At 39.8% G+C, this 25,352-nt stretch overlaps 4 protein-coding genes across 6 annotated transcripts; 2 read left to right on the top strand and 2 right to left on the bottom strand.

The window, feature by feature from the left end:
• Window positions 1–45: 45 nt before the first annotated feature.
• On the bottom strand, window positions 46–12,198 carry slc35a3b (solute carrier family 35 member A3b). 2 transcript variants are annotated; one of them, XM_018677206.2, is made up of 9 exons: window positions 11,982–12,198; window positions 10,622–10,820; window positions 6,284–6,521; window positions 5,945–6,099; window positions 4,704–4,826; window positions 4,367–4,541; window positions 2,061–2,179; window positions 1,765–1,898; window positions 46–941 (listed from the first exon to the last, which is right to left on the bottom strand). In XM_018677206.2, the coding sequence occupies exons 3-9, from the start codon at window positions 6,486–6,488 to the stop codon at window positions 848–850; spliced, it is 1,005 nt and encodes a 334-aa protein (XP_018532722.1). In that variant the 5' UTR covers window positions 6,489–6,521; window positions 10,622–10,820; window positions 11,982–12,198; the 3' UTR covers window positions 46–847. The 2 variants fall into 2 exon arrangements, with proteins under 2 accessions (XP_018532722.1, XP_018532721.1); XM_018677205.2 differs by lacking the exons at window positions 10,622–10,820; window positions 11,982–12,198 and adding an exon at window positions 8,245–8,543.
• Window positions 12,199–13,111: 913 nt separating this feature from the next.
• On the top strand, window positions 13,112–15,738 carry imp3 (IMP U3 small nucleolar ribonucleoprotein 3). The gene is made up of 7 exons (XM_018677211.2): window positions 13,112–13,340; window positions 13,501–13,608; window positions 13,805–13,879; window positions 14,020–14,099; window positions 14,240–14,291; window positions 14,430–14,502; window positions 14,680–15,738. Exons 1-7 carry the CDS (start codon window positions 13,204–13,206, stop codon window positions 14,704–14,706), a joined length of 552 nt encoding a protein of 183 aa, XP_018532727.1. The 5' UTR covers window positions 13,112–13,203; the 3' UTR covers window positions 14,707–15,738.
• sec22ba (SEC22 homolog B, vesicle trafficking protein a) lies at window positions 15,655–18,392 on the bottom strand. The gene is made up of 5 exons (XM_018677209.2): window positions 18,244–18,392; window positions 17,142–17,251; window positions 16,804–16,964; window positions 16,572–16,718; window positions 15,655–16,266 (listed from the first exon to the last, which is right to left on the bottom strand). Exons 1-5 carry the CDS (start codon window positions 18,316–18,318, stop codon window positions 16,112–16,114), a joined length of 648 nt encoding a protein of 215 aa, XP_018532725.1. The 5' UTR covers window positions 18,319–18,392; the 3' UTR covers window positions 15,655–16,111.
• On the top strand, window positions 18,382–25,349 carry zgc:55943 (uncharacterized protein LOC406337 homolog). Of its 2 annotated transcripts, XM_018677212.2 has the most exons (7): window positions 18,382–18,514; window positions 18,638–18,866; window positions 20,001–20,142; window positions 21,610–21,689; window positions 22,107–22,177; window positions 22,335–22,398; window positions 24,253–25,349. In XM_018677212.2, the coding sequence occupies exons 3-7, from the start codon at window positions 20,052–20,054 to the stop codon at window positions 24,289–24,291; spliced, it is 345 nt and encodes a 114-aa protein (XP_018532728.1). In that variant the 5' UTR covers window positions 18,382–18,514; window positions 18,638–18,866; window positions 20,001–20,051; the 3' UTR covers window positions 24,292–25,349. The 2 variants fall into 2 exon arrangements, with proteins under 2 accessions (XP_018532728.1, XP_018532729.1); XM_018677213.2 differs by lacking the exon at window positions 18,382–18,514 and having other exon boundaries at window positions 18,525–18,866.
• The last annotated feature ends 3 nt before the right edge of the window (window positions 25,350–25,352 follow it).

Consider the following 25,352-nt stretch of genomic DNA (forward strand, 5'->3'; position numbering starts at 1 on the left):
ATTAATTTCACTTTGAAGTAAGAAAAAAGATCAAGGCAGAGCTGGTTGTTTCAGCATAAAAGATGCCTTAATTTATTCATTTGTTCTTATATAAAGACCTTTATTTTGCATTTAACAACAGTAGAATGAGTGCTTTTGATATAAATACTCAGACTGTGAGCAGCAAGGTCAAAGCAGTCATATCCCATCTTATCTCATCTCTTACAAAAAAGGACATTCAGCATCTTTGAAGAGAGGTAACCCCTCCTCTTTGCAGCAAGTTTGCTCTTGATTCCACCACTAGATGGAAGCTCTGTCAAGCCTGTCTCCTCTCTTTGAGGCAGGCGCTATGAACACCATTAAAACCCTTTTTGTTTTGTGAATACGGTACATCCCTTTCCCCATATTGTATGACACGTACAACATACACGACTGAAATATTGAACTATAAAATACACATTTCCAAAGAATCATGCAACTATGGTTTCATCAGAATCAACTCCTGGTCCCTTTAAATTGCACATACAGTACATTTTCATTAGAGAATTCAGTCACAAAATATGTTTTCTTTACCACAACAATGTGTTGATATGACCAGACCAGACCAAAAATACACTTACAAAGCAAATGTATTTCACATTCTTGACCCCAGTCATTTGTGCAAAGCAGTATTTTTCTGCAGAAGTGATAAGATTCACTCCCAACAGTCTCCAGTTGTAGTTGAATGGCAGTAACAGGTTTGATCACCTCCACATTTCCCGCATTCTTAACTTCCTTATGCCAAACTTGCTGTCACAGTTCAAAGAGTCCTGCTCTGTGTGTGCGGTGGTCTCTTCTGTCAGGCTGCACAGTTTACAGAGGTCTCTGTCTATACTTTAATGGTGCTGCCAATGGCAGGTTTGCGCTCGTAGCTGTAAAGAAATGTAGCAGCAATAACCAGCACTGTGCCTATGAAGAACACACTGAGAAAGAGGCAAGAACAGGATGAAAAAGAGAGAAAATAAAGAGGCATTAAAAATGAATTCAGTAAACAAACAACTGTGCACTCAGTTCATGTTATATAAACAAGAGTCTACAGCCATGCCAGCAGCTCTGTGAGGTTAGATATCTATCTATCTATCTATCTATCTATCTATCTATCTATCTATCTATCTACCTATCTATCTATCTATCTATCTATCTATCTATCCACTCTCAAGGTTTTATGTAGGTGCAGCAGTGCATAGCTAAAGGCTAATGTCAGCATGCTACCATGCTCACGATGGCAATGCTTGCATACATTTCATTATATTTATCAGGCATAATGTTTACTAACTTAGTTTAGCATGTTAGCATGCTAACGTTTGCTAAAACACTAAGTACAGCTGGTCAGGCTGATGAGAATGTCATTAGTGTTAGACAATTGAAATTTTGATCTGATGATGGTGCCAGAGGAGTCGGTTAGAGGGTCACCAAAGGAAACCTCAGTGTCTGAGCAAAACGTAATGGACAATCATAGTCAAGATATTTCATTCAAAACCACAAATGTAAACCTAATGGTGGCACTAGAGCAAAAGTCAGGAATGACCAATGTCAGTAGGATTTACCCTCTGGGCACCATGAATATCTGTACCAAATTTCACACCAATAAATTCAGTAGCTGTTGAAACATTTCAGTCTGGACCAAAGTGGTGGACTGACCAAAAAGCAGAGTGACAATTAAATTACTGCTATCCACCGAGCCATGTTGCACATGTGGCTAAAAAACAGACAAAGAAATAAAAACATGAGCATGTGTGTATTTACCCAGTGGGGTTAAAGTCCTCCAGCAGGAAATATGAAATGAGAGTGGAAACAATGATGGACAGAGAAGTGGCAAATCCTTTGAGGATGTTGTCTGCATATTTAATGACCACTGCTATGACCAGCCCGCCCAGAGCCTACGGACGGAGAACACAGTTTTAAAGCAGTCTGCGCTCAGGCAAACACACTCAACATGAAGACAAACCTGTACAACAAGAAGTATATATGCAGTGAAACAAGAGCTGCAAAGGTAAATGAATGATGAGGTAAATGAATGAGGAGAAGCATGATGACCAAACCTGTAAGACAACAACTGTGCAGGCAATTATGTTGTAGCCCTGAAACATTCCTGACTGTCTCACGCTCTGGCCGTCAAACATTATCATTCCTACAAAGCCAAACATAAAGCCGAACAAACCTGGAAGAGACAAGAAGAAACGGGGGAGGTTTTTGTTGGGACAAATAACAGAGCTTTTGTTTAGCGTTCTTGTTAAAAATTGAAAACAACTCAAAGAATGATATAAGACTGACACAAGGCAAGGACAGAGTAACAAAGACATGATGTCATTAGCTTAGTTTAAAGCAGTGTTGTCACCTCAAATCAGACTGCGGTCCACAAAAATTGTTTCACTACATTTAACTGCCACTAGAGGTCACACACACACACACACACACACACACACACAGGAGAGAATGTAACTCTTTCGTGAATTTTAACAGCCATGTGGACCATTCCCACACCCATAAACCCGCCTTTAATTCACCCTCTCTTTCCAGGCAACAAAAAGTAATTCCTGGTGTGTAATCAACCATTGTAACACAAACATATACACACATACCAAACATACTGAGAAATCCACAAACTTGTGCTAAAAAAACACAAGGTTTCATTTTCTCATTTATACATCGCTGATTGCCTTGTGATTTTCACAGTTATACTGCTAAGAGTTCAACTGAAAGAGAGAAAGAAAAAGAGGAGGAAGAGGGAAGTAAAGAGCCAGTCTGTGACCTTTTAACCTCTTGGGCTTTGAGTCTGCAGTCATAAAAGACAACAGCCTCATCTAGACAAACTTGTGACTGAGAATGTTGCTTAGCCAAACTTTTGCTGTCCTGTCTCTTCATTCGGTACAGTTTCAAACCGGCATATAACATTCTTTTTTTCTAGGGATGCAGGAAGGAGTGATCAAGTCTTCACCACCAAAGGCTTGAACAGTGAGTAACATAATAAAATCCATGTGAAAACTGTCTCTTCTCTTGTAGTCTAGAAACACATAATATTATGTCTTTGAATTTCACAGTGACAGGAAACCCAGTTTCATTGACACACCTGATACTGGTTCACCTCTCTGCCACCTTTAAATCTGTAAAGAATTTGATATGTCCATCACAAAATAAGCAGCACCTCTTGAAGTAGCCTTAAAAAGCATAATTGGGTCATTTCTGTAACATGGATACTGTTATCACTAGCCTCTGCAGGAGGACGGCCAAACCTTTCTTGGCCAGAAAACCTGTATATCTGGCTTGTGAGGCCACTATCTGATAAATCATTATTGTGACTTGACACTGCTGCACCATGTAGAATTGAATCCCATTCATTTATAAGGTTGTGTGTGTCATATTCCCAGTCCACTTCCTATCTTTCCCCTGGAGATTATACTTTTAGGAATTTCTCCTTCCAACAATTTCTTAATCAATTTGTCCTCAGCACATACACACCATTTCTGGTTTCTGCTTCAGTGTGGAGTGATCGGTGTGTGTTCATGCTGCTGATGATGGTCACCTAAGTGTCAATGCATTCTGTAGCAGGTTTTGTTTTCAGTGTACACAAGCTGAGCCTAACTTTTCCTCCTCTGTGCATTGAACAGAAAGCAGCTAAACCCAAAACTTTGCAGTTGTCTGGACCCCTCCTAATGTCTATTAAGGACTTAATAAAAGATGCAAATTCAGCAATGTGATTACAAAAACATCCACTGGTTTTCTAAATGGTGTTTCTTTTTGGAAGGGGATAAATCATAGCGTTACAGACATTTAAAAATGTTTATAACACTCTTTTTGCTTTTGTGTTCATATACCTTCACCACCTTCATATTGATATGATATTATAGTAATAAGGTAATAGTAGAATGTGCCAAATCCAAAAGTCCAAATCCAGTATTTTTACCATTTTTTATTGAATTTAAAGGACCATACCAGTATTTTAAGACACTGGCATAAAGTTGAGGCAGTCACAGAAGGCAGATTATAAAAATATATGTGAAAATCAAAGCAAGAATGATGGCTTTATTAATGTTAGCAAATAAGTCATCATTGCATAATAGGTCTGTAATTATCCATCAATAAGTTTTCCTTTTCCCCAACTTTAAGTTTTTAAATTTAATGTGCTTTGTAGGCATTACATGTCAGAGATGTTTTTGCTGAAGTAATGAAAAATCAATCATCAGTTTGGAAAATGAGCCAGTTTATGTTTGTGTCACACAGACCATGAATTTCTGTGAGTGTGAGAGGGGTGTGGCTCAGAGCGGTGAAAAAATACCTCTCTTACACAAACATCATTATTTACTCAAACATTCTGCCTCGCTCTACCAAACAAACAGAGGTCACTCACCTAGCTGTATGTTACGGACCCACACACTCTGTTTAGTCTCCTTGAGGATTTTTTCAAAGTAAACTCCAGCAAAGCCGCTGGATACACAGGCCATCAGCACGGCCATCAGTCCCACAAACTGTGAGCCTGCAGACAGGATCTTCTGTTCAGAGTCACCTTCAGACTCTGTGGGCCACTGTGGAGGTTAAAACATGAGGTTAAAGTGAGTGATCAGTGAATAAAGTCATATTCATCCCATAGTTTCACACCACATTACAACACTTGCAATCATACAGCAGCTACACCTGTGTATCTGTAAAATGATCAGGTACTTCACAGTGTCATTGCCTGCTGCTACCTGCACTAGAGTGACTCCAGCCATGAGGAGGAGCAGCGAGAGCCACTGGTAGAAGCCCAACCTCCGCCCCAGCATGGAGACAGAGAACAGAGCTGTGGTGAGGATCTTCAACTGGTACGTGACCTTAGTGGAGCACAGCACAAACACAGAAAATATAAGGTTGTATGTAAATATTCATTCATTATGGGTCGCGGGCAGGCTGGAGCCAATCCCAGCTGATAGTGGACAACTGTGGGATGAAGCTGGAGTACCCTGAGAGAAGCCACGCAGGCACAGACAAGTGTAACAATTGGCGAACCGGGGTTCCCTCATGCAGTGAGGTGACAGTGCTTACCACTGCACCACTGTACCACCCGATATGTATATGATAAGACAATATCAGTTACATAAAACATGATCCTATGTAAAGAAAAAGAGTCACTTTAGAGCTGAAGTTCTGGCCCTCCTGTCTGCGTATTCTCTGACTTGCTTCTGATTTCTATTTCTAAAAAGCTGAAACATAATACTGGGGTTTTCTGTCCATAGTCAAAGAAAACTGAGTATTTACTACTGTCCTAGAACACCTGTTTTTAAACAAGAAAAAAATTGGATATATCCCATCAGTCTTAGTCATTGTAAACACTTAATAGGAGCTGTAGATACTGGGTCCTTATCAAATATTATCTTATCATTTCCTCATTCCTATCCTGTACAGTGGTAGAAACCCATAGAAACCCTGATAATATTCTACTGATACAGACCTACAGGGTTGTGGCAGCACTTGAGACGTTTCATCACCTTCAAATGTAACTGATCAGGTTGCATTTTATGAAATGAAAAGTCAAGAAGTTTAAGTAGTGAGAATGCAATTGCTACGTGACTCATAGTAAAACCACTGTAACCATGTTCCCTTTTCAGAAATGCTGCCTCAGTATCATGCTAGGAGGTAAAACAGGGTAAATGACAACAATAATTGATACTAAACATTAAAACAGCCATTTTTCTTTGCAAAAAGGAACAAACCCAAAAACGTTCTAGACGATAGGTCACTGCTTGATACTTTAAAGACTGAGGAGAATTTCTAAATGTAATTTGAAGGTAATTACAGGTCAAAGAAGAATTTATATATATTAAAAAAACATTTCTGCCTATCAAAAGCTGTAAATTCATGACATCAAGGCAACTGTTGCACTGTACTGAAATAGTTCAATTACATACACACACACATGCAGTGAAGTTGAACCAGTGCATTAATGTGTAACCTGATAGGTGGCTGCATCCAGGTTGGATAAGGCAACATAGAGCAGATTGTTCTGCAGCGTGTAGATCCCTGCAGGAATGGCCAACTTCATGGTCTCCACGGGCTTGTTCACAATCTCCTCCCTCAGCAGCTGGTTCACTGCCCGCACATTTAAATCTGGCAGAGACAGAGAGAGTGTTGTCAGCACTGTAACCTGTGGACCACCCATGGATTGGGGAGACAAACAGAAGAGACAGAGAGGATGGAGGTACATTTATATGAGATCCACCTGGAAACTGATCAAAAAAGAGAGAAAAACATCTCATCTCCTCACACATGCTGTTCCCAACTGTCTACTCACTGTTCTCCATGAAGACCAGGAGGGTGCAGGCGAAGATCTTGAGCATCTCAGCCGACACCACAGCGGAGGAGGCCAGGTAGCGGGGGCCGTCCTCCTTCAGGGTGCGGGAGTAGCGCATGGTGAGCACCAGCGAGGTGGTCTGCAACACCAGCACCCCCAGAGACATATACTTCAGCCTCGAGGAGTATGACACGGACAAGACCATTGTGGAGGACTCGGTGTCCTGTGTCACTTGTTCCTAAAACCAGATACAGTCAGGGAGCTGTTATTGTCATTGAAGAAGTCACAAAATGAAATCAAAACTGTGGAAGACACGTTCAAAAGACATCAATGGAATAGAGAGAAGGGAAAACCTCATAGACATTAAAGAGTCTGAAGAAGAGAGAGTGAGTGTAGAATGATCAGGAATGCTTCTCTGAGGTTAAAGGGTAGTTAAAAGGAAAGCTAATAGGTCCAGCCTGAGGCAGTGCAGGGCATTCTTGTGAGAGGCCTGCAGTCCTGGAGCAACAGGAACACAGACTGACAATAAAAGTAATGGGAGAAAAATAGGGACAGGGGGAAACCATGTGTTTTGAAGTACAACTCAAACCAGCTGTCACTTTCTCTATATCTTGGAAATTTGTCTCCAAACAACAGAAACATCTGCTGATTCAGGGAGGAGGAACTGGTGAATCATTGTTGAAGCTGAAACCGCAAGTGACCAGCAATTAGTAAGCAAAAGCAGAGCCACAACCTTCAATTTGAACATAAACTCTGTAACCATATGTTTCTATCTCTGGTAAATCATGTACCTGTATTCAGTGAGTTGTGCACATTTTAATATCCTGTTTTAAATGAATAAGATTTTTGTATATATACATGCACCAAAGGTGAATTTGTCCTCTGAGGCAATAAAGTAAAACTACATTTTACAATCTAATGATAATATTTAACATGGGCATCTGATTATGGCTATCACTGATGTCACAAGAAGTACTCACTTAAGTAAAAGTACCATAATGTAAACTGTTCAATCATAAGTACAAGCCCTGTATTTAAAATCCTACCTGAGTAAAAGTACATAAGTATTATCAGTTAAATGTATTTTATGAATCAAAAGTACAGACAGTTTACAATATATGTCATTATCACACTGTTAATGACACATTATTGCATAAACAATAATACTACTGTAGTAGAAGGAGCTAGTTTTACAGTAACAACATACAACCTTACACCACTGATAACAATGCATCTTAAACCTCTGAAGTCCATTTACTCTAGTACTCTGCTTTCGTACAGTTTTCAGGAGCTTTCAGTTTACTTGACTACATCTTCTATTTCATCACTTTATTCCTCTCTCCACAACATTTCAAACTGAAATAATGTGCTTTTTACTTCAAGACATTTATTTGACAGTTGTAGTTACTTGTTGAAGTTGGAGTTACTTCACAGATTGGGATCTGACATAAAAAAGTGGATGAGCTTATAAAATAAAGTTAAAGATTAAACCTGTGGTTCCCTTTCCTTACTATGTTTCAGATGTCTATGAGTTGTTCAAACAAAGACACATTTCCCCTGCCAGCCATTCTCTGAAAAACAAGTATTTTTATTTCTTTGATACCTTTAATATATTTTATTGGTAACTGCTAAAATGCACTTTTATTGAGAATTAATTAGAACACTTTACATGATTATAAGTGCAGGACTTTTACCTGTCACGGCGTATTTGTATGTTGCTGTACTGGTTCTTAAGCTTAAGAAAAAGATCTGAATACTTCTACCACTAGCACACACATACAAACATATGCTGTGTGACAAAATGTCAAGGATGGAGTACAACAGTAGTAAACAAGCTTGATGTCTTTTTCACTAAACTGGTTTGTATCTAATCTATTAGCTCCAATAAAAAGCACATTGTCTCATTGTTATTCATAACCTATCCTGCACGGGTGGTTGAGAGTAATGAGATAAATTATTACCAGTGTCATAACTCCACCAATCTGAAGAGTTGAAGACAGGCACTCTTCTTCTTCTCTTCCATTTCCTGACTGAAGCATCTTATCTGTGAACAGTTGCTGCCGCCACTTTCGCTTCTCTTCATTGTTTCATTCACATGAATGCAATTTTTAAAATTCCTTGCACACAGACGACAGAAAATCCAAAGACCATTCTAAAATTCAGCAGCAGTGTCACCTGCAGAGTGACTGATACAGTCCACTTCACCATCACTGGTTTTTACGAGGTAAAACTGCAGTGGGAACAGTGCAGGTGGACTGTTTGCACTGTGCACTAAATGGTTATTGACTAACTGCTACATCTACTAACTTAATAACATCACTGCTACTGTATCCACCTTTGGGCAATAGTGCAGCCGGATCTAACTAACCATAATATTGTTAGCATTTCTTCCTTATTGCTACTGTAAATTATTACTGTCTTGTCTCAAACAACTATTTTCACTTTTACTGGCAGGTTCAGAGACAAAGTCCAGCAAGCCCTGTCATAAAATGGTTGTGTAATTTCTACTATGTGAAGAATCACACTAAATGGGATGTAAATAAGATGTAAAACAAACCACAAAGGCCAAAAGAAGTATTGACGGAACAAGAGGTGTGGTGTGCTCAACACACTGACCTCCTTATGTACCAGCTCTGCTCAGCAGAGGGGTGTAGCTGCACAAACCCCCTCTGTGTGTGTATGTCAGGATGTGTGCGTGTGTCCTTCTACACACCTAACAAACTCTCCTCTCTTTTCGTACATTTCAAGAACACTAACAACTTTCATTTTCAGTCGCCAGAGATTTCTAAAATCATCTGCTAAATTTTACTTGAGGCAGCTGAAAGAATATTGGTATTGATGTTTAACCTCTTAACAAGCAGCAGCCTGCTGGTGGGTTGGCCAATACAAACTCATCCTGTGCATCCAAACATTGTTTAAACCTACAGAATTTTATTTTGAGTTGCAGTAGAGATCCCAAAGTTTCCAAAGATACCAAATATGTGAGTCTTAATTTTGGAGCATTGTGTAAAAACGATGCACAACACATCTCAAACAGTTATACTAAATGGAAAGAGACAGCCATAAAATCATCAAGTCTTGGGCTGAATTGTTTAACTGTAAACATCATATAACTTCAATCATGAGTTGGAATAAGCAGATACACAATATACTGTATAGACTGGAGCCTAACCCAGCTGACACTGGGCGAGAGGCACAGTACACTCTGGACAGATTGCCAGTCCAGTACAGGGCCCACACATATAAAGAGAAACAACCATTCACACCTACAGGCAATTTAAAGTCACAAATTGACCTAACTTGCACGTCTTTGGACAGTGGTAGAGCATGCAAACTCCACACAGAAAAGCTCAAACCTAAAACCGTCTTACTGTGAGGCGACAGTACTAACCACTGCACCACCTTGCTGCCCATGTTAATGACTGAACAGTGAATATTTTGACATACAGTGAGAAATTACAGACATTTGGGTTACAGTTACTGAGCGGTCTGGGGGTATTTGTACTCAGGTATTTCCACTTACTCCCTTCTGCTCAATTTAATTCATTTGAGCTGTTATTACTAGTTACTTTTGCAAATAACATAAGATGCATTGCTATAGATGAAACGATCCAACAGTGTATAAAGCTCCACCTTGGTCAATCAGGACATTAAAGGTTCTATAGAACTATGTAAGTTTTTGCTATTTCTACATAGCTGACGTTAGCATTGACAGCTGTTTACTTCAGCCATTGCTGAAGCCCTCAGGTCAGTACTACTTCTTTATCCTCTCCTGTTAGACTGAGGGCAGACTGGACACTACAGTTACTCACTATCACAAAGTGGTATCATGAGACAGGACAGGGCAAAGTTAGCTAGTTAGCATGCTAACTCCAATGGAAAAAGTGAAACAAATAGAAGCAAAACAAGAGTTAGCATTGCCATTGCTTTCTACAGCTGAAGTTTGATGCTGAACGGCAACGTTTCTTCTAAACGGGTAGGAAAACAGGTCTTAATCTCAACGTTAACTAAGAAGCAAAAGCAAAAAAACTCACAAATAGCACCTTTAAAGTACTGTTTACATTATTAATGCATCAATAATAACCACATCAATAATATAACAAGATGTCTCTGACAGTGCAGGTGTGCATAATGAGTAGAAATTAGTACGTTATGTTACATTGTTGCTAATACTGTCATTTTACTTTTGAATGCAATACTTTCTTGAGTAGTTTTACAGAGTGTGGTATTGCTATTTTAATATTCCCTCCACCACTACCACAGAGTATTTCACAAATGAGTGAGGCACTTTAACACTGATGTTACCCAAAGTGTTCATCCCAATAGTGTCAAACTCACCTGAGTTAGTGTAAAGGACGCTCCTCCTCCCTCAGTCAGTCAGACAGAGAGCGGAGACACTCTCATGTGGTTCTCAGCAAATCAGCTCTCTGAGGCCCAGATGGAAATGCACAAACCTACTCCACTAACCTGAGCAGCAGAGTAGAGGACAAGTCTACCTTGCAGCAAATGTCTTCATCAAGTGTTTCAACCTGCGCCCCTTAGGAGAAAAAAACAGGCTAGATTAGGAGAAATACTTTGAAGTTTACGAAATGACTGAACCATGGACTTAGTGGCAGGGAATGTGTATTTGCAGAAGGAAAATGTGTGTGCATTGTCTTTGTCTATTTGCCTGAGAAAATCAGGTACAGTAACGTCCCTACACAAAATGAACAATACTGTACGTTTTTGATAGTCTTGAGCTTTGATCGCATGGAAGTTCTGGCAGTCTCCAGACTAATAAATCACTGTGAGCAGCTGAACACCATCTCAATGAGACACATCATGCTGTCATTGGGCTCAGTTACAGTGTTTCATCTCTAAAATCTCTATCTCAGCATCTTCACAAACCCTGTAAGACTATACAGTCATTCAGGTCTGCCACAAAACACAGATCAAGACAGGTTTTTTTTTTTTTTAGGATGGTGCAAGCGTAGCAGTACACAGCCCACCCTTTTTTGTAACTTTTCCAAAGCAGATGTAGCATCAAATAACATAGAAAACAGATCTGCGGTGGACTTGGGTCAAAGAAAGTAGTGTCTGTGGACCTGCTGAGGGTGGGGCTCGCTTCACCTTTGGGACATTTGGGACAAGTACAGCAAGAAGAACTCAGCATTCAGGACAAAGTAACTGAAATTTTGGGAATGTGCTGAGATGATATTTCAACCAGTGTTTAACAAGTCATCAGTCTGAGGTGCCACCGGTGATGACGTGGATTTGTGTATTAAAACCAGATCGCGTGATCGTGCTGCCATCACCAGGACAAGAACATGTGTGCATATGTGCATTTGTTTTATTGGGCGTTTACTTCAGCAAATACTGAATTTCATTCATCAGGATGTGGATCCGTTAGAGGGTAAACCAAAGTAGTGAGTGAATCAGAGCAACTGTCTTTCTAATAGTCAACAAATCTAATCAGTCTTGAGTGTTTCTTATCTACTGCCGGTAATAAAGTAACATTTGATCAAGCTGCCCCTGACGGAGTCTTGACAAAACGAAAAAAAAAAACAAAAACACAATAACAGGAGGTACAGACAAACTTCCTTAATGCGGGTGGCTCTGCAGACAGCATAACTAACACGTTTATTTAATATTTCACCTGCTTCTTGTAAACGGATTGGTAGTCTAACTTCTTCAAACTCTGCATCATACAGTGACCTACCTGTAAGACTGGATCTCCGCTGAGGACGTGGATGACAGCCTGCGGACTCTCAGTCGCCGGATAGTCCTCTCCTTTTTCTTCCTCTTTCTCTCTACTTATTATAACACCCATAAAGTTAAGACGCAGAAAGTCTCTCACAGTCACACGGTATAACGAGGAAACTTGTTGAGGTATACCTTAAGTATACAGTCGTTTCGGAGTCCCCCCTCCCACTGTCCTGAATGAATGAATCGGCAGGAACGGACCACGTCCACAGGTTTGGTGACACCTGTCGGAGGAAAAACTGCTGCTAAATAGCTAAACTGTAAAGCACTGAGGAAACGCATATTTCAAGCAAAACTCAATTACAATTCACAATTATTATTATTACTATTATTTTTAAATCAAAATTCACATAAGGAAAAACACTTTATGTTAAGAAGAATTCTGATCTGCCAAAAAGAAATAAAATGAAAAATAAATACCACCATATCACCAGAAGCTAAATAAACAATGTTCACTAGCTCAGCCAACCACCAACAGATTTCACTGAAATCTGTTCAGATAACATAAAGTAAAGAAACTTATCAACGGTTACACGACTTTTTAAGACTAAATTGTTCACTAATGTGTTCATCGATGTATTTAATGTGATGTTGGTGTGATACTATGTGATCATATGGGTCATTTGACTTTATATTTTCATATATTTCATCTGGCGCTCGTTCTGAGTAAATTTCACATCCACAAATTAATGTGGACCGCATCTATATAGTCCCGCTAAAGTTTGAAACTCATCATGACATATGAGAATTATGATGTAAGAAATAATAAGTTAAGAAGATCATAAATATTTTTATATTTGGCTTATTTAACTCATAAAAATATTTAAGTAATTAAATATCCCTTGGAACAACATTCATGAAACGAGTCCACTGTATTTTTGTGTGTAAGCAAAATGCTGTAAATTAAATCAGTATAATAGTGACTACATACATGGAGTGATTTATTATATTTATTATAGTTTAATGAGATATTATTCGACAGTTGGGGAAAATAACGCTCTAATAGATGATATTTGACGTTGAAACGCGTTAGGTGGCGCTGCTGCCCATTTTGACTAGAATTCGACTTTAAATCATCGCCGAAGAAGAAGCACACGTGTTTCCTGTGTTTCCTACTCGGTGCTACATGTGAAGGAATCGGTCTTGTAACTAAATCGTAGCTAGCACAGGGCGTAAAAATGGTTCGTAAATTAAAGTATCATGAACAGAAGCTGTTGAAGAAAGTTGACTTCATCAACTGGGAAGTGGACAACAACCTGCACGAGGTCAAAGTGTTGCGGAAGTATCACATCGAGAAGAGGGAGGACTACACCAAGTGAGTATCTGAGTATCTGGGTGGTCGCTGCTAGCTGCTAGTCAACAAACCCTCTGAATACAGCAGCAGTCTCACCCAAAATAAGTTTTGTTTCAGATGACCAGGTGATGTTGCATGGACATGGACTCTGATAGTGTTATTTTCCTCTCCTGTGTCTTAGGTACAACAAGCTGAGTCGTAACATCAGAGATCTGGCCCAGAAAATCAGAGACCTGGACGAGAAAGACGGTTTCAGAGCTCAGAGTACACATCGACTTCTGGAGAAACTGTGAGTGTTAGAGCAACTGACAAACTGAAGTAACACTTCACTATCAGTCATATATATTTATTGACGTTTGTAGCTTTGTAGCTTTTATCTCTCTTTTGTAACGCCTGCACTTACATATTATAGAAACACTCTTTGAACGATAGCTACTCATTCACACCGATATCACTCTGATCATTTTACTGCTTCTTCACATAAGGTACGGCATCGGCCTCATCCCCACCAAACAGAATCTCTCCCTCACAGAGAAAGTCACAGCTTCTTCATTCTGCAGGTAAACAATCACACATCCTGGTAATACAGGAAACATAACTGTCAGTACGTTACACTGTCATTCAGCCCTGTCGCTGTTACCATCCTCCATCACCTGGCTGTTCTCTTGTTACTCCACCTCCACCTGTGTGGCTCCTGCAGGAGGAGGCTGCCCAGCATCATGCTGAACCTTCGTATGGCTCAGAACCTGAAGACGGCCATCACCTTCATTGAACAAGGACGTATCCTTCATTACTGCAACTGTCAATGCCCACAAAATGTCTTATAACTGTTGTTGTTTGTTGTGATGCTTTGTGCCTTATAGAGGAACTGTCAGAGGGTAGAATTTGTTTTGCAGTAGCTAACCTTGACTCAGGCTCAGACGTGCGTGTTGGTCCAGACATCGTCACAGACCCAGCATTTCTAGTCACAAGGTGGGCGTCTGTGTTTTCTTTTGACCATCTTCATTTCTATTGACTTGATTTGGCAAGTTAACAATAAAGATGTTTACTGTTCTGTTTAAAAGCATCTCAAGAGATCAAGTATTGAACCCATGACTGTGTCTTTTTCAGAAATATGGAAGATTTTGTCACTTGGGTGGACTCCTCCAAGATCAAGCAGCATGTCATGAATTATAATGATGAGGTGAGCAAGTTTTCAGAATCTGCTTACATGTATTATTCTGTTGCAGTTGTCTAGTTTCAAGCAAATAACTAATGTTTAAGTCATAAGACACTTTTATGTGTTATTGAATATTTTTAGGAGCCAAAGCATAATTCTGATTTCATATAAACAACTGGTGTGTTGTTGTTTTTTTTGCAGAGAGATGACTTTGATATGCTGGCATAAATCTGTTGTCCAATGTGGATTGGAGGCCAAGAACTCAGCTCTTTTAACTGCGTCATGAAGAACTCTACTGCCGAGTCTGAATCTCCCATCAGCTTGGAAACTGTGGAGAGAAGTGCACCTCCAGGCTTTATGTTTTTCACTCAGCACCTCTGTTTTGATGTTGTTACAATTTACGACTGAAATCTGATCGATTGACATCCATCCATCATCCACAATGTCTCTACAGCTGCTTTCACACATGCACTGCAAACCTGATTTTATCTAGACATCACCCTGCGGAGCTTCATGTGTGAATACAAACGTCTGAATCAGTCGGACCAGACATTAAACAGATTTTATCCTGCCTCCTGCTATAAAGTCTGTGTAATGTCCAGCTGAACCAGTGCGTGAATAGAGCAGGTAATTGTCCAGTAACAGTGAGTGGGTGGGTGTGTTGATGGTGCTCTCCTCTGCTGGGCTGGTCTCTTTCAGTCTTCCTGCAGGTGCTGACTTTGTGCTACACATGTGCAACTCTGGAGACCTGATTCTCCGCTCATTGTCCAGAGATCACATGTGAAAACGGCTTAATTCAGGAAGTTACGTGATTCAACTGATTCTGTTTTGGTGCCTGTTGATGTCACCTTTGGATCATTTACTTTAAGCCTGCTAAGCCGTCAGTGGCACAAGAGCACAGAGTCTCAATTGTTCTGTCTTTATTTGTTTAACAGAGCCACTCCAACATCAGCCATCATCACAATGGTTACACAGAGCAGCTTCCAAAGTATATAGGTGTGACTGCTCCTTCTCCTGAAACTCCATGACATTTGCTCTGTATAATGTGTTCATTGTATGAATATGGGCTGCTTCTGTAAATGTGTGTGTGACCAGGAAAGTGTATGTACACTGCAAAGAGGAGGACTTCTGTTCACTGTTCATGTGTCATACATACAGATGTAAAATAGAAACTGATAATTTGATAAATATTTAATATTTTCAATAAGACTTTGTTACAATTTAAACTTTGTGAACAATAAACATTCTTTTATCACAATATTAAGACTTTTCACAAAACCTGCATATATGGTTTCTTCTAATGCTGAAACCCTGATACCAGTGTGTAAACATTAATCTGTCAACACCCTCTCTTAATATTCCAGTAAACCAGGTTACATGAACTCACCATGAAGCATTTGTTTCCATACACAGAGAAGTACCATCACAGACAAATGGCTCAGTTTATACTGTTAATGTAGCTCTGAGCTGAACAAAGCACAGAAAGAACATTGACCCTCAACGCAGACAGACTGTATATGACCCCTTTAAGGCACCCTGGTATGTGACGGAAATGTAACCGGATCTGTTTAAATGCTTCGATTTCAAAGAGTCACTGCCCCCTCTAGTGTCAAAGTGCTTGTTAAATAGTTCATCAGAGCCACCAGAAGCGCACATAGACGATGAGTGTAAGGAAGAACACTGACACTGCAGCCACCTTGGCATACGTGGAGCGAGTGTTGAGGTATTTGGCATCGCTGCGGTACTTCTTTGACAGGGATGACAGATTGCTTGCTTTTGTGTCAAGAGCTGAGGAGAAAAATGCAAATATTGAAATGAATAGGACTTCTCTTTGTCAATACTCAGAAATGTACATTTTATTTAGAAAATTGGTGTAACAATATGATGCAGTCCAAAATACAGCCACAATGTACTCACATAATTTACCATAAACCAGAACCAGAGCCTTCCTGACACATACACAGACCAACAATTTAATGCAACTCTCACAAAAGTAGTAGTTATTACTGTATTATAGTACTCTTGGTATTTTGTCCCTTGTGTTTTGTTCTAAATCTCTGGCCAGGATTGATTTTTAAAATTCCTTTACTTACCAGAAAGAGCCTCTCCTCTTTGCAGAACTTCTTCAATATTTGCCACCATAATTCTCTGGACGTCCTGTAGCTCTGTGTTGATACTGCCCAGGTTCCTCCTGGCTCTGCTGTCAACGTATGTCTTCTTTGTTTTCTGGATGTATGTGTCTAGAACAATGAATGTATGGTGTATGAAGGTTTTTGTTCTTCCTGCAGAGACAATGCACCGCTAAGACATCACAAACAGTCTTACCAAACTCAATGAAAGAGTATGGCCTCGTCACTGTGGGCACTTTTCTTCCATACTGGTCATGGAACTCATTGTGGAGATCTTCAAGGTACGCAAAAACCATCTTTTTAGGAAATGAAGCCTCACAGAGGGACAGGTAGCACACACCTTGTGATATTAGATAGCTGAAAACAAGAAACAAAAAAGTTCAGCCCAAAGCAGTGGTTATTTATAATGACTTTAATACATGGTAACACATATATCAAACTAAACCTCACCAAACTTAACTGCACTGCATTACAGGAGGAACAGTTTTCCTCTCTGATAATACAGTGAACAACAGTACAACAGTGTGAACCTACTGAAAGTTCATGTCCCCGGCCTCCAGGGTGCAGCGGTCCGGACTCTGAGCGTTCAGTTTACGGCACAGCTGCTTGGCTTGGGTCTGGTACTGCTGGAGGTCTCTCCCTGACTGACAATATAAACAGGTTGTAGTCAGGAAATGACAAACATAAAGTTGTATGGCAGTTGTAGAATATTATATCAAGACTCCCATTTAAATAACTGACCATATGACCATAATGTCTTTGGAACACATTTACGTACATGAATACATTTGACTATTTAATAAGGGCGTAACGATTTTGTAACCGAAACCACGATAAAAACGTCGACAATCTCGCGATATGAGAAGACAGAATCGTGATAACCCCCCCAACTCCAACCCACTGCCACCTGTTGTGTTCTCACTATGTAATTAATGTATCAAAACTTTAATTTTTATTTCACACTTATCACACTAAACCACTAACATTATAACACAGGTTGAGAACAAAATTATTGTTCTATTTAAAACCAGGGATTTTTTAAAAATTTATAACCAGTTGTATATTTCGTAAATACCACACGTTACGCCTGCGTATAGCATGTGGCTATTTTGGGCCAATCATGATGGAGTGATCAAGCACAAACATCCGCAAAAACAAAACAAAAAGACAAAGTAATCAAACCACTGATTTGGAGAATCGTTACACCTCTAATATTTAAGGTAAAATTGGCAGATGGAGATAACGCTGCATTCATTACAGTCTTACACATTTAACAATAATTCATTTAACTTAACTACACAAACAGTTTTAAATGAGCAGTTTTAAAAAAATATTTAGCTGAACTTAGAATGTGTCTTTACTTAATTCCTACAACTCTATAAATAAATGTACACGCAGTGAAGTACTAACTACGTACGTTACTGGTAAGTAAATGTATAATTTTATTAAACTAATTATTATTAATGATATGCCGAACCTCCCAATATACTTTTTACCAAGAATCAAAACATTTATAGAATTTGCTTTTGGCTGGTTAAGCTCGCCGTCTTTAAACAACACAGTTCTTGTATGGAGTTCGGCTTGTAGTTCTCTTCCTACAGAGAGGCTACACAGGGAAGCTAAGTCTCATTCATACCTGTTCATCCTCCTGTATGGACGCAGCGAGCGGCAGTCCGTCCGCCACACGAGCGATCATCGTCAGTAAAATCATGTTGACGCAGGTCAGTAATCGGCGGCGTCAACTGTCGCTTATATACGAGAAACGGAACTTCAACAAGTTTGTGCGTTACTGCTGTCAACTTTGATGAGGCAGAAGAAATGAGCTGGACGGAAGTGCACGGTGCGTCGGTGAATTAGATCCGAGTGGAAACTGCAACTTCGTAATCAAATTTCCGCTGCATGAAGAGGTAGGATACGCTGCTAAAATTATATGGAAAACGATGTGCAGTTTTGTGTTCGGTGAATAGTAGTAATTTATCAAAAATATCTGTCTTAATAATTCATTTTATCTGTTGTTTTACTGTCTTTAGCATTTTGTAATCAGTAGGCGCTGTTTGATCAGTAGCACGGTATCAGGACATGAGCTTCAGCAGTCCGAGCAGACAGCTGGCAGACGGACTGACTGCACCTCGACTGCTGCTGATGCCTGTGTTGAGCCGAGAGGTTCAGATGCGGTGTGTGCGGGTCCTCCGTCTGGAGTAAAGCCTCTCTGACCCAGAACCAGAGGAAGGAGCTCTGAGCCATGGATAAACCAGAAAGGTAGCTACATTTTCCCCATCGCATTTATTCCGCAATCTATTGTTTGTTTATGTGGCTCCTGTCTGTGTGATCTGCGTCTCCTGCTGGCCGCAGAATGGCTGCTCTTTTCGCATCTTTTGTTATTAATTGTAAAGGGAACCCTGATCATCGTTTTCCCTTTTCTCCGATGCGGTGAAACGAGACGATGGTCTACGTTTTGCAGCTTTTAAGGAAAATGTATTTTTCCTTTTACTTCTCTTGTTTCTTATTTGCTTGCCTCCAAATGAATGAAACAGCCCAGTGCTGCACCGTTTACAGGATGCAGCAGCTGCAGCGTTTATCTGTATAAATGTCCAAATGAAGGATAATAGTGAGGAGGATAGCGCGTGTGTGTGTGTGTGAGTGAGGGGCAGCTGACTCTGCAGCTGGACTCAGCTGTACGGCCAGCGCGTTAAGGATCAACTAAACCATATGGGGATCAATCACTCTGCGTTTCCCGGAGCCTTATGCGAAATACTTAGTCTGCAATCAAGTAATATGTGTGTCATGTTAGCCATATTGCCGCGGGTCTTCCAGGCCGACATAACGGTGGAGATGGGAGCTCTTGTACGCGGCCACAGTTTAATCCTCTGAGCGCCGCAGAAACCCCCTCATTCACTCATAAAATGCCCCGGCGGCTTGGCACAGTGGCATCCCAACAGCTTGAAAGGCCTTATTGTTGCGGTGCAGCTGGCACCGCCGTGCGCACGTTCTGATTGGTGTTTTCCCAGACACCGGCGTGTGCGTGACTCACATCCCGGCGACACCGTCTATTTTTATTGTCTTTTCGGGAAGAGATTGGGATGCTCGAGTGTTTTAATTCCAGGGTGGGGCGCTTCATGACTAATTGATTATGAAAAAGTAGTGGTTCACAAGCCGGAGTCCAGGGGATTTCTACTTTTTGCGAAATGAGGACTAGTTCACTTCCATTCCTGTAAGAGGTGAGATCCTGTTGGTTGTGATGGTGAAGAGGGACCACGCACTCCTCAGATTATTTCCTCAGAGACAAAACCGTTATCAAGAGGCCTGACTGTCTGAGAGCTGAGGTTTCCTCATAAAAAAAAAAAAAAAAAAAACGTAACCGCACACTGTCGCTCCCTCACACCTGTCCCCCAGGTGTGCCTGTCATGCTGAGGAGTGAGGAGGAGAGCAGCTGAGGAGGAGGAGATGGGCTGCACCTCTGCCAAGCAGGTGTCTGCCGTGCCCAACGGTGAGGAGAGCCAGAATAAAGCCTACAGCAACGGGGACCTGCTCTCAGGTCAGTCAAAGTCATTCACTGCTGACATGGAGGTTCCTCTGTAACACAATCTGCAGTACAGTCATTTTTACAAGTAAGGTCATATTTATATCAGTACAGGTATTTAGACTAAAATAATGATTCAAATATATTCAGTAGTGCTAGAATAGACCTTTGAAGACTTGGTCAGCTCTCTGATCCTGATGTCAGATAATGATGGACACTCTATTAAAGGCAGGTGCACATGAAAGGTCAAACATTTGGAGCTGAATAAAATGCTACCATGGTTTTTAAGGTGAATCTCATCTGTCGCTGCAACTAGCAGTTAATGTCACAATCAGTTAATCTGAATATATTTTCCTCAATTGACTGAGTCATTGTGTGATCTATGAAAGTTCCCAGAGCCTTTCCTCTTCTGACCAACAGATTAAAACTCAAAGATCTAAAAGAGAGAAAAGTAACAAATCTTCACACTGGAGAAGAAGGAACCAGGAAATGTTTAGTCTTTCAGCTGAAATGTGACTCAAAATTGCTGCTGACTAATTTTCTGTTGATTAGTGGATTAATCAATGATAGCTTATTTATAACAGTTTTGGTTGACCGATATTTACATATATAGATATTTTTTGGGAAATACAATAAATTGATTCGATTACAATATAACTTTATTTTCATGACTAACTAAATCTTCTGTGAGTACATCTATTTGTTTTCAAAAGTTGAGAATGAAGAAGTGTTGTATCTTTTTTTTTTTAAAGGTCAGTAATTAATAATGGATTGTATTTAGTTAATTGTCCTGTTCTCTCAGCTGTTATTGACCTCTGATTAGTGCTTTATTAAAGGCAGGTTGTGCATGAAGGGACAAACAGTTACATTTGTAGAATGTGGTTCTGTCGTCTGTACAGGGGCCGAACAAACACGGGAGAGTTTCAACAATTTCCCGTGAGGGATGAATAAAGGATTCTGATTCTGAATAATCTTATGAGAAAAAAATGGTGTTTAAAAAACACAGCAGCCACAGATTTACAGTAAGATGTAAATAAGTGTGGGCTACAATAATCATACCTCACACAATATTAACGTGATGTGTTATGACTGTATGTGTCCATCAGGCCATCATTACTATGCATCTGTATTTTCATTTCCTTTCTAACTGCGTGGGGGTGACATGGAGGAGGAGGAGGGCTGTGCATGTGTGAGAGAAAAGATGGAGAGGCAGAGCAAAGAGGAGAATCAGACTGACAGCTCATGTGTTCGCCGCTTGCCAACCATTGTTAAGAGGGGATTTAATCGGCAGCGTGAGAATCCAAGCACATAATTACTTTGCCAAGTACTGAACTGTGAGAACTATTAACCCAGAGGATCTTGCCGATCAGAGCGAGAGTGGGTCGTCCTCTGCGTGCCTGTCTGCCCACTGGCCTCCGCTGTCGTGTATTAATAAGAGGAGATGTGCTCCTCTCTGCTTCTCTGTCTCCCACTCTGTCACAGATGAGTACAAGATGAAAGGAGTGGAGAAAGTCAAGTACATCAGTGGAGAGGAGGGAGGAGTGGACGGCCAGGACAGCACAGTGTGTGATTCTATTGTATTCTTTGTATTCTACCTTTTTCTGTATTTAATGTTGATATCAGTTTGCATGCAAACTAAGCCATGACATAAACTTTATATTCAGACACGTGATCAGATTTGTGCTGTGCAACATACATTTGCGTATCAGTGATGGAAAACAGGGAAAAGTCTAACACAGTAATGCTAGAAGATAATGTTTTTCCTATCACTACCAGGCATTTGTTATGTAAACTTAAGCACTTTTAGATATTAATATTTTCTAATAACTCATTTTAGAAAGTTTGATTAGTTAATGCAGTTATGTTTATCTTATGCTATGTTCTCCACTCAGCTGCATACTGGAGTTGGACAACTAAACTTATTTGATGAGACAGTTGATTGTGTGTACTTGCACGTATTTGTGTGTGGTTTCCTGCAGGAGAAAAGTGCTCTCCTCGGTAAAGGTCAACATATGGATGAAACAGGGTCAAATGGAAATGAAAAGATACTGTAAGTGTCACTGACTGACTTGCTGTTTAAATACCAGTATCATATATTTACATGTTGTGTACTAGTAGTCTGTTTTCTTCAGTCATCATCTAACTCTTCATCATGTCCCGCATTTACACCGCAAGGCTCTAACCAGCTGCACCGTGTTTCTTTGCAGGAGCATCCACTCCTCAGAGAGTCAGCAGGAATTCTTCAGGATGTTGGATGAGAAAATTGAAAAGGTAAGGAGTGACGAGCCATCAAGGGAACATCACTTTTTGATTTAGTGTTTTTTCCCCAGAATAGCTCCGCTAAATGACATAATGGAAGTTAATCCCAACACTGCAGCAAATCTGTAGCAAGTGAGGGCACAGCAGATGACATAATGCTGCCACAAAAGAGCCTCAATCTGTCAGTCCCAGTGCATTCCACTAGTGTGGTTATTTAAAGTAGTATTTTATTTAAAGTAGTATTTTATTGACAGTGCCGTGGTGTGACTGGATCTGGTCACACAGAGGAGTCGTTTACGTAAATTATGACCCAGGTTTTATTGCTCTATGGCAGTGAAGTCACTGTCAACAAATGAAAAGACTAAAAGCAACAAAAAATTGACTCTGCTACAAGTATTGTATGTATCCAAAATCTTATTCTGTTTTATCTTCTGACGTATACAGTATGAACCACACTGCTGCACTGGCTGACATTGTTCCCTCATTACATTCAACTAAGGCAGTGTAATTTATTTTGAGCTGATTGCCATATACAGGATGATGGCAGCAGGACGGTGTATCATCCTGCTGGCGGAAATATTCACCAGCACACCAAATGTGTATTAATCTGCGGCTAAAAATAGTTCCCAACAAATGCTCTGTTTACTCCTGATTGCTAAAAACTACAGTGGACAGCTCTCGATGGGACAATATTTAGTGTTTTTTAATGAATACTTGTTTTTAAAGACTTATATTCTCAGAACAAACATGTTTGTTTGCAGATGAGAAGCCACAGATGGGGTAGGGATTGTTAAACAGAAAATAACACCAGTAAGGGCTGGGCGATATGACCAAAAATGATATCACAATAAAAATTATCATATCAGTTGATATCGATAATTATCATGATAAATGTCTGATCATTATTTATTTCAATTTAAAAGCAGTGCTCCTGAGTGAAATTTGAAGAAACCAGATGATTAAATGTGGTTTTAAACTCTTCTTTATGGTCAGAACATGACAAACACTTGCCAAATGCATACTTCTATTCCTGTGACGTGATTGGTGGTTCGTGATTCATTTCTGTGCACACTAATGAGATTTAATCATGGAAAAGAGTTATATCAAACATAATCATTATCAACCATTTGTTACATTTATACCCAGGAAAATGTTAACATAATTTTATATGTAGTATATGTATATGTTATTTTATATATTTATATCGCAATGTAAAATTATATTGCAGTAATTATTGTTATTGTTTTATCGCCCAGCCCTAACACTAGTTTTACTCTTTCTGCCTGTAGTTTCTTACATGTCTCAGGATACCTTTCAATAGCTCCTATAGAAAATGGTTTGCACTCTCTTTTGGACTGTATAGTACATATACATGTGTGTGCAGCTAAAGAGAACAATAGTAAGAATGACAGAGCCACATGTTTTCAATTCAGAAAAAAATTAGTCAAAATTCAACATGTCCTGTAGCTGCATTTATCTTTGACCTTTTAGCCTGCTAATGTTGAGTAATTAGCCTCTTATTCATTAAATTTGTCCCTGTATGATAGTTCAATATCTGTGTTGTGGTGAGTTTAGGAAGAACATTGTGCTCTGTACAACAAGGACCACAATGGAAACACATCTTTACTGTTTCTTTTAGATTGTTGAATTCTTTTTCTCTAATTAACTCACTCCTTATATCAAAATGACCTGCTGAAGATTTTGTTTTTACAGCTGTTCATTTCATTCATTATTAACTGCCCATTTCACATGTGATTTCTAATACATTTACCTCAGCTCATTTTAATATGAATATTAAAATAAAAAAAAATGCGCACCATCAAATAGAAATCTCAGAACATGAACATCTCTCTGTGATGTATCCAGGGCCGGGACTACTGTTCAGAGGAGGAGGAGCTGACATAGCACTGTGGTCAAGTATCCATCAGTCCCAAAATGAGAGGAACTGTCATTCCAGTGTTAATGGATGGACTATACCATGTGATACCATATCCAGGGGGGGGGGGACTGCCTTGTTTTTACTGTCCCTTGTATGTACACGCCTGAGAAGAATGGATTACTGACTTCAATCAAGCACCTTTTTGCCCTTCTGCTCACGACCTGCTCGTCCAGTTCAAAGATGATTCAGTATTCATATGTCTTCAAAGCTCTTCAAAAGGATAGAGAACATTGAGGTTTACTTTCTTGATGAAGCCATTGAAATCTTGGGATCTTAAGAGACGTTTGCTTTTCTTTCCCTTCTTGGATAACTCCTGAAAGGTTAATATACATGGCTGTCACTGAGACTTCCTGCAGACACGTGAAACACAGACTGTTGCAAATCTAAGTTTCAAACAGCAGAAATGACCAGTGCTGTTGTGGACACTGAGTCAATGTGAAAATAATGTGTCTAGAGGCGTCATTTTCAATACTTCATCCTTGAATGCCTCCCTGAAAAGTCAACAGGTTGGAAACTTCCTGCATTCCAAGCCACAGTATGAACCTCTTTTCTACAGCACGTTGGCCAGTGCAGTGTGTTCGTCTGTCCATGTCTGTTTCTGTTATGACGTAGAGTATTTATGTTGAATAAGGCTCAGGGTTGAAGTGTTGTAATCTTTGTCCCATATAGTCAAGTCCCTGCTCTCATTAAGACACTGCTGCACCATTAAAAAAAAGACACACATGCACTCACACAGCAGGGTTACTGACGTGCCCTGCTTCAGTATTTGTTCTATGTTTAACCCAACAGGGTGGACACTGCAACACTACACATTAGTCTGATTATGTATTTCGCTCACCAGTGTTATGTTGTGTTCAGTTTCTATGTTGAAGTTTTTGTTTTTCTAGAAAAATAAAAAGTGTTTTCAGTAACTTATCCACACGCTGACACTGTTTTGTTGTACAGCTGATACAAACAACCTGCAACATGAATCTGTAGCTCAGCCAAGTGTGATATTATTCAAAATAAATACCATATTACCGTGCTG

The sequence above is a fragment of the Lates calcarifer genome, linkage group LG4 (assembly GCF_001640805.2).
Source record: "Lates calcarifer isolate ASB-BC8 linkage group LG4, TLL_Latcal_v3, whole genome shotgun sequence".
NCBI lineage: Eukaryota > Metazoa > Chordata > Actinopteri > Centropomidae > Lates > Lates calcarifer.